The sequence below is a fragment of the Chlorocebus sabaeus genome, chromosome 8, assembly GCF_047675955.1.
Source record: "Chlorocebus sabaeus isolate Y175 chromosome 8, mChlSab1.0.hap1, whole genome shotgun sequence".
Lineage (NCBI taxonomy): Eukaryota > Metazoa > Chordata > Mammalia > Primates > Cercopithecidae > Chlorocebus > Chlorocebus sabaeus.
Genome location: NC_132911.1, coordinates 120,916,179 through 120,933,396, shown reverse-complemented (window position 1 = coordinate 120,933,396; position 17,218 = coordinate 120,916,179). Strand labels below are relative to the sequence as shown.

Below are 17,218 nucleotides of genomic sequence, written 5' to 3'. Positions count from 1 at the left end.
TCCTAGGGTGACTGAAAATGGAGCATAAAGGTTTTAATTTTCCTAGTCTACCTGTTTTTTCTGACAACCTAAAAGAGAATGTGAAAGATGTTGACATTCTTAAATAAAGCCATTTCAGTTTCAGCAGTAGCTAAGGGCATGCACAAATCCTAGATTCTCATTTAAGTAGAATAAATCGGGGCATACTTAATGCCAGTAAGTTTCTTAGGCCATTTGATGTTTCCAGGTCATTGTATGTGGGGGCTGCATTTACAATTCTATAGCCAATTAATCTTGATAATATTTTTAGTATTATTCAACAACTGGGAACATTCTCTCTGAAGTTTTGTGGCCATTATAATCACCATTATTAGTAGTATAATTGTTTTTCTCTAATGAGGCAAAAGGCACTATGTCCTGGGGTAGTGGGTTCAAGAGACAGAATGCGAAAAGCATAGTGTGATTTTCCCTTCTTTATTATTAGTCTGTTCACTCCAGCCCCAAGTCTTCATCTCACCTTCTACTACTACTTAGAAATTTTGCTCCTTTGGTGCCAAATGAGGAAGTTGAAGGCCCATTCTTGCCATCCAAAGTTATTCATGTATTCATGTAGCCACAATAGAAAATGGACTAGAGGAGGAGTATAGAATAAAGTTCTAGAGCACGTGATTTGGAATGACACAAATCAGAATTTGAATCTTAGTTCTACTGTTTATTAGATTTAGGCAAGTCACTTAAACTCTCTGAACTATTTTCCATCTGTAACATGGAGGTTATCATATGTACATAATTGTTTTATTAAGGGTTAAATAAGTATACGAATTTAATTTCTCAGCCCAGTGCCTGACATCTTGCCAAGCATTACTATCATTATTGATATTATGTTAATAATATATTGCAATTATAATTTATAATGAGAAAACGTTAGGACTCTGTTTTTCCCTCCAACAGCCAGTTCAGCATTACCAGTGTCTTGTTCAAGACTTCTAAAGGAATGTGCCAAGCTCAGGATTTATTGCCATTTTGATTATTTAGTATTCACTGAGCACTGAGAGAATGCAGCATTTATGGGAACACAGAAGGAGGTAGGGGCAGCCTCTCCCACTCTGAGTGGAGAAGGAAACCTGGAGCTGGCTGGATGTGTGGCTGAGAACAGTACAGCCAAAAAAGACCATCTGGACCAGTGCAACCAGGGTTCCCAGGAAATCTGTGGGGCCTCTGACTAAACTAAGTTATTTGGCTTCTAATCAACTTAACATTAACATTCTCCAAGCCCTCCCGTCTAAGATGCTAATTTATCCTAAAGAGGCATGTGAAGTATAGGCACCCACATCAATCAAGCTGCTCTTTTCTTCTGCCTCATCTCACTTCTGTCAGCTAGGTTGATCCCCTGGAAAACAGAGACCTTAAAATAAAGTAAAACCTTCCCCTTAAAATAAAGTAAAACCCTAATTTGAATGAACACTACTGCCAAACCCTCGCTTTAAGAGCCCTGAACACAGTTGGGGACTTAAGGCCTTGCCAGTCCAATAATAATTCTACTGAAAAAATGCCAAATTCCCTTTCTTTTTAGAAAAAGGGCCAAGAATTGCTTCTAGAATTGCCCAGTCCATGACCTCCTAACCTTCCAAAAATTGCTTTAAGGCCAAGGGTGTTCTGAATTCTGGACATAACATTAGTACAGAAGCTGTCCCCTCCAACAGGTTGACTAGTGACAGGGTTCAGTTCTAAGTCACAAAATGCATCCTGTAATTGCTTTCTTTACTTTATTACCTGCTTCAGCCCAGACAAATGGTATTCAGGGAAGCCTAAGGGTATCCACTTTCCCACAGAGAATTAAGCAAGACCTTCTTTTTAAAACCGTATCTTATAAATTTGACCCATTTCACCTAAAATGCTGAGGGACATTTCAGATCAGACCCTCTGCCTCATTTTTCATGGTATTATCTTTACTTCCCCAGATACAGTGACAGGCACATGGAAGGTGCTTGGTCCAATATCTGCTAAATTCAGTACAACCAAAAGAACCATTCCTCAGCTTCCATGGGTTTTTATTTGCAACTTTAGCTCCACTGGTATTTATTTCCAAACTTCATGGTCAGGTAGTATTACAGGAAGGTCTCAAAAGCAATTCTGCATAACCAGACAAGCAAATAGTCAACGTAGATCTGAATGTGTGTATTCTATGTTGTAAGTTGGAGAGGGGAGGAGGAATATTTGTAGTCCCATGAAAATAGGTAAATCTATTGTAAAATGTCTACAATATGTTGCCACAGGAATCATTTCAGTTAATAATGATATTAACTGCTGATTATATGATAGTTGATGGTTCACAAAGGACTTTTGCCTATGGTATCTCATTTGATCTCCGTAACAACTGAAGGAAGTAAGAAGGATCAGGATTCTTATTCCTGTTTTATCCATGGGGAAGCAGAGCTCCTAGAGTCAGCTATGAGCAATTTACAGTGACAGAACTGGCCATGTTGACACTTCTCCTGCTACACTCCCTATCACATATTCTCAGCTGCTCCTGATGCTTCTCTTCTTAAGGGCTCAATCCAGGATCACTGAATCCACTCCTATACTTTAAAAGTTGACATACTGCATAATCATTTATTGAATAAATTATCCAGTGATTACTTAGATAGTAGGCACTATAATAGGTTGTGGAGGAAAAGAAAACATTAAATAAGATAAAGATCACTGTTTTTGCAGAACTCAAAGTGTACTTGGAGAAGTCAAAATTGTAAATATTTTTGTGTAATGTGGTAAGTCCCTACAAAGTGTTCAATAAGCAAAGAAGAGAGAAGAATAAACTTTTCTGAGAGTGGAAGTCAGTGAAACTTCAGAAAGGGTTGATCTTTGGCAGGGCTTTAAACGATAAATAAGAGTTTCAAGGCAGAGAAGAGAAAGGAAGAGAAGGGAGGGTATTTGAGTAAGGGGAAATGAGCACAGGCATGGAGTCATGAACAAATATGGCCTACTTGTGAAAAGATGAGCAGCTCAGTGTGTTACATTATAGGATATTTGGGAGAACTGGTAATAGACTACAGAATAAAATCAGGCCAGATGGCTCCATACTGAGACATCTAGTTCCTAAACCTGTGCGTTATATATATTTTCAGAATTTCATTTTTTAAAAAACAAGTTTTGTAAATAAGCATTTCACCTAAGTACTTGGTCAGTACCAAGCACCAAGTACATCAATATTTGAAATGCCTTCTGTGGAAGAAGGCCAAGTTTGTTCCAAGACAGGCATAGATAGGATATGGGCCTGGAGATCAATAGTGGAGATTGTTTGGGTGCTGTGGCTATTACTGGGTGGCCACATGAAGAAAAGGGACAGCTTGTGCAGACCCAGAGAAGTAAGCCATGTCAAAAAAAAAAAAAAAAAAAAAAAGATGGTTCTAATTTATTATAATCTTATAATCTTATTTATATGTTGGCGATGGCAGATAGCAGAAAGACTCCGAGGAAGAGATATGTCTCAAGAGCATGGAGATGGAATGGACTAATTCTCCAGTCTCCCAAGTCTCCACCTGATGATTCTCCTATACTGACTGTGGGTTATATTTCCCTGTTTAGTGCTTTGCAGTGAGTATATGTGGATAATAAGTATTAAATGCCAAACAAATAAATAAATATGTGAAGCACTTCTTTACAAGGGATTTTGGGGTACTTGGTACCTCTTTGACAAATTTGGTAGAAAATGTATTTTGCCAAAATAATATAAACCTAACTAAAGAATTGCAGCCTGCCACACTTTGGCTGTGGTTCTTCTTCCTTTCAGTCAAGAGCTTTGCACTTACCATAAAATTCTAGCTCCTTCTTATGGCCTACAAGGCTTTTGCCCAGTCCAGCCCAGATCACCCCTCTTCCCCCAGCCTTGCTCGCTACACTCAGTACCTCTGCTTCCTTTCTTTTTCTCGAGGCTACCAGGTTCTTCCTACCTGTGGCCTCTGTCCAAGCTATCCTTGCTTTTCCTCCTCCACTTTGCATGGCTGGCTCAGCCCAAATGTCACCTCTTCATGAAGGTCTTGCAGATATAGCTGCCTCGCTCTAGCCCTCTCCCAATTATTACCATATCCATTGGTTTTATCTCTATCTTACCACTTATCACTATCTGAAAATGCCTTATTTTGGTCTTTGTTTGTTTTTTGTCCATATCTCCCACTATAATGTGTCATTATTACCAGGATCCCCATATTCACCACAAGGCCTGGCACAGAATAGTCACCCATTAAATAAAAAAGTGAAAGAAAAAGCAAAGGTAGTTTTGGGGAGAGTCAAATTCTGCCTCTATTGGCATCAATATTCAAACACCCCAATTTCTACTTGACTTTTCCAGTTACGGAAAGAAACAGCCATATATTATCTCACTTTCATCATATTATTTTAATATCCTTCATCTAAGTAACTTGTGAATCAATTTTATATCTTTACCCCCAACTCCTGACCCTTCACTCCACCCCATTTTCCTCCCCATGTCCCCATTCTCCCCATCCATGTCCCCATTCTCCCAATCTAGTCTATTTCTGTGAGTGATAGGGAAGGAATGTACACTTAGCTCACTATCTAGTATAACGCCCTTCCATACCAAGTACCGCACTAAGTACTTCTTTTTTTTTTTTTCTTTATAAACCACTTAACATATTTACTCTTGTACACAGACTATTCAAGAAAAACAAAATGGTAAATATAAGAGTTCAGACATCTTAGACAAGACTTGACTTCTGGGTTTCAGCAAGATGTGGAAACTTTTTTAGAAGAATTTTTGCTTTCTTTCTCTCTCAATTTTCCTTCCGTGCTTTGATGCAGGCTCATTTCTCACGTTCCAGTCTGAGAAAATGGTCCACATAAGGCATGGCAAAGAATCGTTTCCTATTGTATCTTTTATTTAGGTGCCAAGGTATAACCCACTGCTTGAACTTGTGCCAGATGATTCTTCCAAAGACGTCTCTTCTCCAAGCACCAGGTCTAGCTCTTTCTTGACCAGTCTGAAGAAGCCTTAGGGCATCTTCTCTTTCCTGGACAACTTTATCTAATGCATCCATGGAATCTGCTACCTTATCTAACCGCTCTGGACTTGGCATTGGCAATCTCTGCCGCTTGGCCTCCTGCTCTAGGGTTAAAAGCATGTTTCTTTCTTTCAGTAAGACAAACCAAAGTTTGTGTAAATCTTCATTACTTTTGTTCCTTAGTTGCTGACAGGTCCATGCTGCTCCAGATTTTACTTTTTCTTGCCCCCAGTTTTTTGGGTCATCAAAAAATTCTTCTAGTCCTTTTCTTGACAATGTGGTATGAAGTAATCTATATTGGTGAAAGGATGTCACATTTGGTGTACTCTTAGGCAACAAACCAAGAAAAAACCCTGTGCAGGCAGGGACCTGAGGAGTTATTAACGACCTGGAAGCTTTCAGGGCAGCTAAGACTCTCCTATAAAGAAAGGCCAAACCTGCCACAGCCATGTTTTCACATAACCCGCACTAAGTACTTCTTAAGTATGATCTCTGAATCTGATTTATTATAAACACTTTCTGAATATTGCCAGACCCTACACATTTGCATTATAACTGTTCCACTTACCTATTTCCTTTAAAAACAAAAACAAAAACAAAAACTCCTTTTTGCCTTCTATCTTTTCACCTCCTATTTATTTCTAGCAATTCCTTAAAATAGTTGTATATCCAATAGAATGAATCTAATTTTAAAGGTCCTTTGATGTATGCCATAACAATTTTTATGGCATATTTTGATCACTTGGTTCTTCAAATAGTCCATCAATCTTTCTTTTTAAGTAAAGAACGCATGCCTTCTATGACACCATCAGTGAGGTTTTAAAAGCAGGGATTTAGTTCAGAGAAAAAGAAATGTTAATGCTCTCAGTTCACATTATACACCAGCCATTGTGCTGAGAGCAGCACATTAGTTATCTAATGATTACAACAACCTTGTGATATAGGTGTCGTTTTTCCCATTTTATTATGAGGTAACTGAATCCTGCTTCACAATGTGGCCAAAACCATGCAGCTAGAAAGAAGATGTACTGGATTAGAAGCAGAGGCTGAGTGAATATAACGTTAGAGGTTAGACACAGATGTCTGGTGTTTACAATGAAACGTCTGAAAGAATTAAAATGCTTCATTATCTTATTGATAACTATAGAGGTCTGCTAGATGAAGGTGTGTTCCTGCAGATAACTTAATACTACTACTCTGTGCTGGGCCCAGTGCTAGGTGTTATTATTCAGAGATAAATAGAAACTAATACTTTAAGGAGGGGAACATAGAAAAACAACACACACAAGACACGAAGTGACAAAAGCAAGAACACAAAAAGGTGATTGCTTGAAAGGCAGCACTGAAGATGGAATGACTGGCATTGGGTAGAATATTAGGAAAAGCTTTCTGGACTAGGGGCCATCTGAATGGATTCTCAAAAAATGATAACTAGAATTTATTGAGAACTTACTATGAGCAGTGAATTGCATTAAGTGTTTTACATACAGCTTCTCATTTAATCCTCACATCTATTCTAAAATGGGTAGTTTTCATTCCTTCACTGAGTAAAAAACTGAGACAGACAGGTTGACTAGGTGGCTAGTGCTCAGCCACTGTATCAAACATAGTCCGACAAGATCACAACAATTATTTTATATTATTTTATATGTAAAATTTAGCCAGATATTGAAGAAATTGAAAGCAAAAAGAGAATAAAAAGTAACAGAAGTAGAATTGCATAAAGCAGTTAACCCTCCTAAGGCTTAGGGAATTAATAGAACCCAGAAACTTGGAGGAGTAAACCCCAAGCTAAAACACTGTCCTCTGAGGAGGAGACACTGATTAATTAATGCTGATATCTTAGCCAGGGAGAGCCACAATGGAGCTGGGATCTAGACCTCCAGGGAAAGAGTACAGTAACCTGGTGCTTTTCTCTGAGGGGATGTGATGAGGCTGGTTCTTTGAGTTTGGGGTAAACTACAAACTGGAAATACTGCAGGAAAAGAGAATGAAGTACTGCTGCCATGGTGAAGAAGTATTACGAGGTTGACACTGTTTGAGAGAGGATCAAGCAGGAAACAAAACAAGAGGAAAGTCCCCTTTTCCTCCCTCTAGGCTTCTGATACCCCTCTAGGGCCTCCTAACAAGGAGCAGCCAGCAAAGGAGAAATGTAGTTAACACAGTCCCTGCCCCCAGCATCATGAAGCCAAGAATACCTGAGAGAGTTGGGGGCTGAGAGACAGTTGCTTAAAAACTGGCACAACCAGGCAATCTTACTTTCATTATGGCCTTTTCACTCTCTACTCTCCTAGATGACAATTTCACTCTTGCTCCTCTTGTTTTACATCACTAATACCTCCTCTTTCATTGTCACACTCAGTTAATAACCTTGCTTCCTACTTCACTTAGAAGAATGAAGCAATCAGAAGAAAATGCCAGATTGTCTCCATTGTACCTAGCCATCTACCAGCAGAATTCTGTTATTGTAAAAGCTCTGTGTTGTACATAAATACCCCCATCTAGAACCAGGTACACGACCTGTGCACTAGATTCCATCATTTCTTGCTTCCTCATGTACACCACTCCAGCAATTCTCTCCTCTCTCTCAGAGTTGGTGGCAGTTAATATCCATTGGAAACCCATGTGTTTCTCTATATTTCCCAGCTTCCCTTCAGTTAGGTTACGGCTATGTGATTAATTTTGGCCAATGGCCTCCAAGCAGAAGTGAAAAGCATCCATTTTAAAAGGCACTGTAACATGTGGTTTCCCTTCTTCTCTCTCTTCCCTTGCTGTCTCAGAGGCTAAATAATGTTCCAGATGGTGCAATTACAAGATGGAAGGGCCTTCATTATTATGAACACCTGTGTAATTGTGTGGCCCTCACAAGATAATGACTTTTGTAACTGCAGCCCAGACTTCTCTCCTGGATGAAAATACTATTTTTGTAACTCTAACCCACATTCATATAAACAACTGCCTATTTGATATCTTTATGTGCTTGTTTAATAACTCAATTTGCCTAATACCAAATTCCTAATCCTGCCCTATCTTATAGGCATCCTCCCCTCTAATCTTTCTTGGCTCTACTTCTGAGATCTATTCCAGCACTAACAGTCCAAGCCTAACACCAACATTCACATCATTGCCCAATATTTACCACTGGACAATGCAGAAACTGTCACCTCAGTAATGAGAGAAGGAAAGTAAAGTGAAATACCAAGTTCTGGAATAAACAGGAAAATTTCATCAGGAAATATAAATTACTCCATGATTTGATTACCCTGAAAAGCATCTTTATGAAATATATTTTTCAAGGGAGAAGCAATGCAGGTGTGTTGATTTCCTAAAGTTGATGCCTACCATATCAGTATTGAGTTTTTTCAGGACTGTTAGGGTTTAGCAATTCAGTAATATTTTAATCCCAAATATTAATAAAACTCTTCTGGACAAATACAAACTTACCTAAAGCAATATTCTACTTCCTGCTGTTGTTTTGACTTGCAGTTGATTGATGAATACATTAATTGAATTAACGAATTAAAAGTCTCAGGGTATAGCATTTGAGGGTTTTTTTTTTTTCCAAAATCTATATATTGTAATATCTCTACTATTGTGCAAATGTTTATTCTCGGGCAAAAAGAATTCTTTTGTTGAAGGATAAGTGATAAATTCTACAGTGTTTAAGAGCTACCAAGATGAAGGGGGAAGAGGAGGCGGAGGAGCAGAAAGAGGAAAAGGAGGAGGAGAAGAAAAAGAATAAAAATAATTGTGTATTCTCATCAGCTATGTTTAATCACAGTGCTTCCCTCAGAACTTTCTTATTAGAACATGAAAAATTATCTAATCTAAGATCCTGAAAGACCATCTCCACAGCTTTATCTTTATAAAGGATTGGAGGTTGAATGGAAAGGGAATCTGCTTCTTGTTTATGAATTCAGAACTTATTGAGCCAGGGAAATCTACTCTCCTTTCCCCATCCAAGTTGATACAAGGTGCTGAACTTTATGAGTAGGTGGAAACCAGAAAAAAAGGCTTCGTCTTTCTGGGGCATTAATTATTCATAGAAAGTACTGCCGTAAAGAAATGCCAACACAGGGTATTCTTATTTCCCTGACCATGGACTTTTGCCATGTCAGAGGCAATTTTGGAGTGGAGAATAAGGCAATGACAGAAATTCTTGTTCATCAATCTCACGTATATGCCAAATAAAATCCCCTATTCATCTCTATAAAAATGGAGGAGGAGTTAGAAACAAACCAGGGCATTGGTTCATTAAATCTCTACTGATTCCCGTTTGAAGAACGCAATTTAACTTCAAAGGAGACCCTAAATTCGCATCTGATCCTAATTCCATTGTACAGGTTAACTCACCATGGTTTACAATATCTTCAGTACAGCTGGTGCCCTTTCTTCTTCTGCAATATCCCAAAATACTCCTAAACTCAACAGATTCAGGGAAATAATGTTTGATAGTACTGTTGGACTGTGTATAACCACCATAGGGTTTTAATGGCTGTAAATAGGATAATTATGTTTTTGACAAATGGGTATCCCTTTGAAGAAAGGAAATATAGGGCAATTATAATGATACATTGTCTCCAGGACTTGATTGACACTCCTGAAAGGGGTGCAATTCAGCTTAACATCTCTCATCACTTCCTGGCTTTATGGTTGAAGAAGCACAAGTTAGTTTTTCACAACTGTCAAGGGCTCCTGCCACATCTGACCACCATCTTCTTCCCCCATTGGGGTTTTATGCCCATAATTTCAAAAGCATCCAATTCTAACACATTATCTTCCATCTCTCTAGACAAATATGTTCCCCAAATGAGTTATTTCTTCCAATAAACGACTGAGAGTGAAAGAATGTATTCTCATTACAGTCCTCATTGGTGTCATGAAAAACATGTCCTGCCATGATTTTGGTGATAAAAAGATGACTTAACCCAAACTCTCTCTTTCTTGATTTTATTTTAAACAACACACACTAACATTTTAAAATAGAATTTAAACAGGTGCCCAGTAACAGAATGACAAACGTTAAGTGTGAAATCAGAAAGTTAAAAAACTAAACCGCAGATGGTCACCTTTTTATTTTTTTTAACATCCGCCTGCGCTGGACTGTTAAGTGGCCTCATCACTGTCAAGCCAGGCAGGATTTGTAAAACTTGGGATGTGGGTATTCAAAGATGACATTTGCTTGGTGCCTTTAATGATTTCTGTAATTAGTCATTTAAACAGATTGCCCTGTGATCCAAAACAGGGAATACAGAGAGATGAGCTGAGAAAATCATTTCCTGGAGGCACTTTAGAGCTAATTGTGGAAAATGAGGCTTGTCTCTTTGCAAGACTCTCTGGATCATATTTCACTGGGTGGGGATGGAGCTGGAGAGCAACATTCTCCAGGAATCTATAAAATGTATATGCCTGGGAGGTGTTTTTCTTTTTGACACTACAGTGCTAAAAGACTTTGTCGGGTCACAAAATTTAACAGATATTAAGTGATCCAAATTTGCCCCTGGCAATTTAGAAACCAGAGAAAGAAATGCACCTGGTCAGAGAAAGTTGAGGTTACATGACAGAGAAAAGCCAAGGACATGCTGTTTCACAGGAATAGTGTAAGACTTGGGAGACCTATGACTTTGCCTTCATCACACTGGACAGTTGTACTTTTTGTTAATAAATGTCCTTGGAGTGACAATTCTGCTCTTCAAAGATAAAAGTGGAAGTTTCAGAGAGAGTCAGAAAAGGATTCGACTATTTTAATTAATTCATCACTCTCACTAGGTAACAGCCTCTCATAATGCCTTCATCCCAGCAAGCCTCCATTGCTTCCTCAGAGAAACAGCTGTTTAATTCTCACCAATAAGTTTGCCGCTGTCTTGTGGGAACTGTGTTGATAACTCAAAATTTCTCAAAAGTTTAGATGATTTAAAATTCTGTGCCCACTCATGTTTGTACATAATAAAAAATAACAGTTAACATGTACTGAATGCTAACTACATGCTATGCACAGCTCCAACCTTTTAAAGTGTCCTAATTTATTAAACTCTCACACATTTGAATAGGGAGGTTTTACTGATCAGGAAATAGAGAATCAGAGCATTTAAGTAACTAGCTCGAGGTCACAGAGCTAATAAAGGGAAGAGCTAAGATTCAAACTCAGGCAATCTAGCTTGAGAACTGATGCTTACTGTGTAAACACCTTTTCTTTCATGTCCTTCAACATTCCCATTTCCCATCTGTAACCAAACATATGGAAGGCATACATTTCTTTTATGGGTCCTAACATCACCATAGAGCCCTAGATAAATCTTAAGTGGGTGCTGGATGACGGTGAAGCATATTAAAAATGGAGGGTGGTGGTAAAGTTGACCTGATTTCACCACTCAGAAGAATAGAGTGTTGCTTTGAAAGACATAAGGAATGTAGATGACCGGTTGATGAGTGCAGCAAACCACCATGGCATGTGTGTACCTATGTAACAAACGTACATGTTCTGCACATATACCCCAGAACTTGAAGTATAATAATACTAAGAAAAGACATAGAAGATCATTAACGTCTTGATAGCTGGAGAGGATACAACACCATGAAGTAAAGAATTCAATTACATTATTCCACTTACTTCTGGTGGCCTGGAGTTCTAACCACACTAGGGAAATGGTAATGGGAGTCAGAACTTCAGAATTGATGGATGGTGCGTAAAGCCCCTGAGTAGCATCTGTTTTTTCATCTCAAAATCCTTAAAATCTCTGTTGTAGATTGCCTTGCATTTTGCCACATAAACATCTAGTGTTCAGAGTTTTCAGTCTAGTTCACTGAAAAAGCAGAATTTCAGGCAAACAGCAGAAACACCCTGCAGCCATGGGCCAATTCCTTTGGTCGACACACAAATCTCCCTCCCTAATGATTACCTGACATTCAGTGAATTTCTGACATAAAATCAAATCTAAACATGGTTTTCAAAAGGAAGCAGAAGCAAAGAATTATACTAAAACTTGTGTGTTTGCCAAGTCACCTAACCTTTAGGGTGTCCTATGCAAACTATGGAAAAGCAAAACCAGTCAGTGGTCCTTGAGACAGGAAAAATGATTTGGCATAAACCATTCTTTCCATTTTGAGAATCGGATGTGGCAGGAGACATTGGGAACCTGAGGGGCTCTAATCCTGGTTGCCTAAACATGCTCATTGAGGTGGGGGATGAGTATATTCATCTCAACTGAGCAGGGAAAGCTCAGCAGAATGCTAAGGAGCTATTTCAGTGGTGCTGATTGATTTGCAGAGATGGCACAGATGTGACCTTCTCAGTCAAAGTCAATGTTTTCTTGGCCCTCAAATTTCAGAAAAAAAATTACAAATATAAATGATAAATAATGACAAGGCCCAGATATAGTCTCAGAGTCATTGCCTCAATAATTATTAATGCCCGCTAGGTTTCTAGTACCCTGCTAGAGTCTGACAACAGCATAAAAATCATCTAAGACCTATCTCCTGTTCTCTACAATATTCATGACCATGAAGTTGCAAAAAGTATGTAGTTTTAAAAATCACAGCGTGGAGAGTTTTCTTTGCATCACGTATTTTGCTTTTTCAACTAAAAGCTAACAGACAAACGTAAGTGTGCCTTGCGCCTAGTCTTCCTTTTGTCTAGAATGCCTTCTCTTCTTCATCTGCCTGGAGAACCTCCATATGTAATTCAAAGTCCAACAGGGTTGTCACCTCAATGACATGAAACCTCACTGGCCATGCCCATCCAGCAATATCTATCACTTTCCTTTTATACCCTACTACATCATTGCAATTCAAGATATTACTGTAGCTGCCTGTGTATGTGTCTAGCTGTCCCACTCAATGACCTCCTGTGGTTGACAATCTTCTAGACTATAGCTCATCTTTAGAAGCATCTCTGGGTAACTTTTAAAAATGTAGAAGTCCAGGTTCCAAACCAAACCCATTGACAAAGGATTTCCAGAATGTTGGCCTGCATATCTTTAGTTTACTCTCCACAGATAGTGTTGAGTTGCTACCAGGACATAGAAGCACTTGCTGCATCTGATTCCTCTTTATAGTTCCAATGCTAAGCCCAACGTCTAGTACAAAGCAGTGCTCAGATCATGCTCGTGGACTGAATGAATTGGTTGCATCTGCTTTATTCCTTCTTGCAGGTAAATATCTAAATTATCTGTAGCAACAACTTGGTGGGGTCAACTCCAATGTTTTTGTCGGCTGTTCTTGAAGACTGCTGGGTCTCTACAACCACATTCCTTGGCTGGTGCCAGTGTTTAAGCACTCTGGTAGGTGAAAATATTTTCTTTTGAACAGTGATTACATAAAGTTTTGAAATAAACAAGTTAGAATTTAGAAATAAGAGGGATTTATTGCCAAAATGTGACAAGTAAATAAAAATTAGTTGTAAGTGCCTCTCTGTATATTCATATATATTTCCAATTCAGAGTAGAAAAAAAAAATCACATTACAGCTTGGTGAGAGAACCAAGTTCTAATAGGGTGTTAGCATACAGCATCATTTTATTCCTGACTTGGCTCTCCTTATTTTTTGTTTCTTATGTTTTGGGAAAATTTTGTGACTATTTGTCCCTTCCACTGATTTCTAGTAAGACTTTCCTGAGTTCAAATTTACCTATGTGTCCTCAAGATGCATTATTGGGAGGGAGATGAATTTTGTATTGCCGATAGTTACAAACAGCTGTTATTTAGGCTCCACTCAGGAATAATCTATATACACATTCCTGTAATTGAACACAGCTACTGATCAGTATATAATCCAATTGATTGATGGATCTCAGTGCCTCTTCCTTCATGGTGAATGGCGCTAACTAAATAGATAAAATGTGCATTGCACCATGACATGAATTGCTTCCTTTGGTTCCTTATTTTCTATGATGCAGAAACTGCATAGCAGCATGTTTGAAGGTGGCCTGTCAAATTTGGGAAGCTGACAGTGTGACTGAGCTAGTCATGGGGGTCTTCACAGAAAAGGCAGTCTGGATCCTGGTCGACTGGAGATTCCATCTGAATGGTGAGTGAGTACACCGTAAAGCTTTTGCTGAGGGCTCTAGCAATTTCTCTCCGAACCACTTGGCTGTCCCGGCTGGCTGCTGTTGATAAAAAACCACAGGGAGATTAGCGCTGATTGCACACGCATGGGTGACTGCTGTGACTCCAACTTCAAGTACTTTGTCTTTGACCTCCTGGGGCAGGGCAGAGGCAGGGCAATCAGAGGAAGCCATTTTGGCTCTGATAATGAGCTACACTCACACAGACAAGGCAGGGGAAACTCTAGTGCAGGAAAGTGCCCTGTCGCTATGGGAACTCTTTCTGTCTGCTATTATCTCTGGAGTCTGGCATTCCTAGGAGCTTAGTGTGGTAGGGGAGACAAGCCCTGGAAAAAGCCAAGACAGAACTATTATTTCTTATACAGCCCTGCTCACCAGCTCCCAGGGATCTCTGGGTTGCAGGCCTTGTATGTAATCAGAATTTATATCAAGGATAGTGACAGGAACAAGGAAGCGTTTAGAGCTCCCCACAGACCTTTCTTAGAGCAGCAACCCTCACTGCCATATTTTTTTCCTGTCCCAAATGCTATCAGCAGGCTGTAAAGTCCCCTCCATAGCAACCTGAGTGTTTACTAGATTCTTCCATTTGCAGTGAAATATTGGCATAGTAAATGCTGTAAATTCCCTGAAGTCAGACCTGAGCCCTTTCGAGAAGATGAGGATGTCTGAGAAAGCACAGTTTTCAAATGACTGTCACTAGTGTTCCTGTCCCCTGCCCCTAAGTAACTTCTTGAGTCATTTTTTAGCAGCCTAATGTATTATCTTTGGCCTGAGCTTTCTCCTGAGGCAGTAAATGCTCTCTCACTACCTAGTCTCCCAGCTCTAGGACATACCGGAGACAAAAATTAACTTCTTGAAAAGGTAATTTTTAGTACAAACCTAATATTATAAGAATTTTCTCACATGACTGCAGAATTTCTAACCACACAGTGTGGGTCCCCCCCGCCATAATTCCTATTAGCACATCCATTCGCTTGTTAGAAATTGAAGAGTGGGGCCTGTGTCTCTTTCATCTTCCTATTTTCAGTGCTAGGAAAAACATCATATATAGAGGAGATACTCATTAAGATTAAGTTTTTAATTCATTCCTATTATTTGACTGATAGGACACCAAGCCAAACAGATGAAGTTGAATTTTCAGAGTCCAAGGCCTTGAAGTTGGGGTTGCATTTTAGCCCTTTGTTCTGTCTGTCCTCGGCCCTCTGCAGTCAGCCTCAATGATGTCATGGGTATCATTGTTGCTATGACAACATCAATAAGTGGGCTGGTTTCAAAGGCCCTTGGTAATAGAAAACACTTTATAATGTTTTGACAAGCAACAGACAATAAGGGCAGCTCTACAAAAAGGAGGGAAATTACTGACTTTACAGGACAAGGACTGAATTTTTTTCCAGGGTGTTTACAAAACTCACTGACCTGTAGCAACATGAGCTGAGAGAATTACTTGATTCATTGTTAGAGACCAGATGTGCAGGCTGTGCACAGACACCACCCCGTCGACTGCTAATATAAGCTCTTTCACACCATTGTAATTCAGGCTCTTTGGCACACCTGACAAAAGGTAAGAGATGGAGGCTGTAGTTATTCAACTAAATACAGCTCATTGAATTACCTAAACAAGCTGCAAAGCCCTCACCCAAATTTCAAGGTGCTTATCCCTTTGCTGGTTTCTTACTTCAAATGTTTACAAAGAAGATTTACCCGACTACTTCAAGGTTTACCATCAACCAAAAGTTCCCACTCAGAATACTTGCAGAATTTACTATGCAATAACCAACAATGGTAATTATCCTTAGTTTTTATGGTATACTATTAAACTAACTGTGCCTTTTCCAACTATCTTTATATACACTCTGGAAAGTAAAATGAATAACATGAAATTTGGTATCAAATAATCATGGGTTAGCATGCTGATGACAACTATTGTGAATTTACCCAAATCCCAGAACTTCTCTGATCCTCAGCACATTTGTAGTAAAATAAAGGTGATAAGAACAACACATAGATCACAGAACTCTTTGAGGAGCAATTCAGAAAATATCTAAACATTATGAATGGCAATGTTGTACAAAGATTAGTTACCCAACAGGTCATTTAGTGAACTGTGCTAATAGAAAATCCTAACATTGTATAATACCGTCTTATTCCTTTTGTAAGTTTTCCATTATTTTAGCTACATTGGAGGATGCTGTATAAGAGATGTCTAAGTACAGCCCTTTTTTAGCCTCTACTTCAGTTATGTACAAACAACACAAACACCTGGGGTGTTTATTAAAAATAAATGTACCACGACTTCACTCCAGACCTAAAAGGAAATTTCTATGGATGAAGCTCCAAAATCTAGAGTCTTTCGGAGTGGTTTTCAACCTTGGATGCACATTAGTATTACCAGAGGAGATTTTAGAAATCCTGATGACGAAGTTATAATCCAAGACCAATTAAATCAGAATCTCTGTGGATAAGGCCCAACATCAATGCTTATTTGGTGATTCTATCAGGCAGCCGAGATTGAACCACTGCACTAACATTCATGAGCCACTGAGCGGCTCTGCTTTGCAGTGGTTCTCTAGCCTGACTACATGTTTTTAAAAATACCAAAGCCAGCCCCAACCCCAGACAATTAAATCAGAATCTCTGGGTGATATAGTTTGCGTATTTGTCCTTGCCAGTGTCTCATGTTAAATTGTAATCCCCAATGCTGGAGATGGGGCCTGGTGGGAGGTGTTTGCGTCATGCTGCCAGATCCCTCATGGCTTGTTGCTGTCTTTGCGATGATGAGTGAGTTCTTGCAAGATTTGGTCATTTAAAAGTGTGTGGCACCTTCCTGCCCTTGCTCCATTTTCATCATGTGACGTGCCTGCTCCCCCTTTGCCTTTTGCCACTATTGGAAGCTTCTTGAGGCCTCCCCAGAAGCAAATGCCACCATGCTTCCTGTATAGCCTACAGAACCATGAGCCAATTCAACTTATTTTCTTTATAAATTATCCAGTCTCAAGTATTTCTTTATAGCAATGTGAGGACAGCCTAATACACTGGGTATGGGAAGCCCGAGCATAAGTATTTTTTAAAAGCTTCCCAAAGGATGATAATGAGCAGCTAGAGCTGAGAACCATCTACTTAAAGAAATGGGGAACCCTTAACCCTCTTTTTGAAAAATGTA

General features: G+C 39.2%; 1 protein-coding gene, 1 long non-coding RNA gene and 1 pseudogene across 7 annotated transcripts in view; 1 reads left to right on the top strand and 2 right to left on the bottom strand.

The window, feature by feature from the left end:
• LOC119624872 (uncharacterized) overlaps positions 1 to 17,218 on the top strand; it is a 592,746-nt gene that overhangs the window by 539,258 nt on the left and 36,270 nt on the right. For 2 of the 4 annotated variants that reach the window (XR_012093745.1, XR_012093744.1), the window contains 2 exons: positions 13,148 to 13,276; positions 13,891 to 14,021. This is a non-coding gene — a long non-coding RNA (uncharacterized lncRNA). The remainder of the gene's footprint in view (positions 1 to 13,147; positions 13,277 to 13,890; positions 14,022 to 17,218) is intronic. The other 2 variants (XR_005240998.2, XR_012093746.1) reach the window with 2 other exon arrangements.
• Positions 4,626 to 5,454, bottom strand: LOC103237329 (large ribosomal subunit protein uL29m pseudogene; annotated as a pseudogene).
• SLC30A8 (solute carrier family 30 member 8) overlaps positions 13,955 to 17,218 on the bottom strand; it is a 230,404-nt gene continuing 227,140 nt past the window's right edge. For all 3 annotated transcript variants that reach the window (XM_073018323.1, XM_073018324.1, XM_008001414.3), the window contains 2 exons: positions 15,475 to 15,609; positions 13,955 to 14,100 (listed from right to left, as the gene is read on the bottom strand). In XM_073018323.1, coding sequence (XP_072874424.1) covers positions 13,955 to 14,100; positions 15,475 to 15,609 — 281 coding nt within the window. The remainder of the gene's footprint in view (positions 14,101 to 15,474; positions 15,610 to 17,218) is intronic.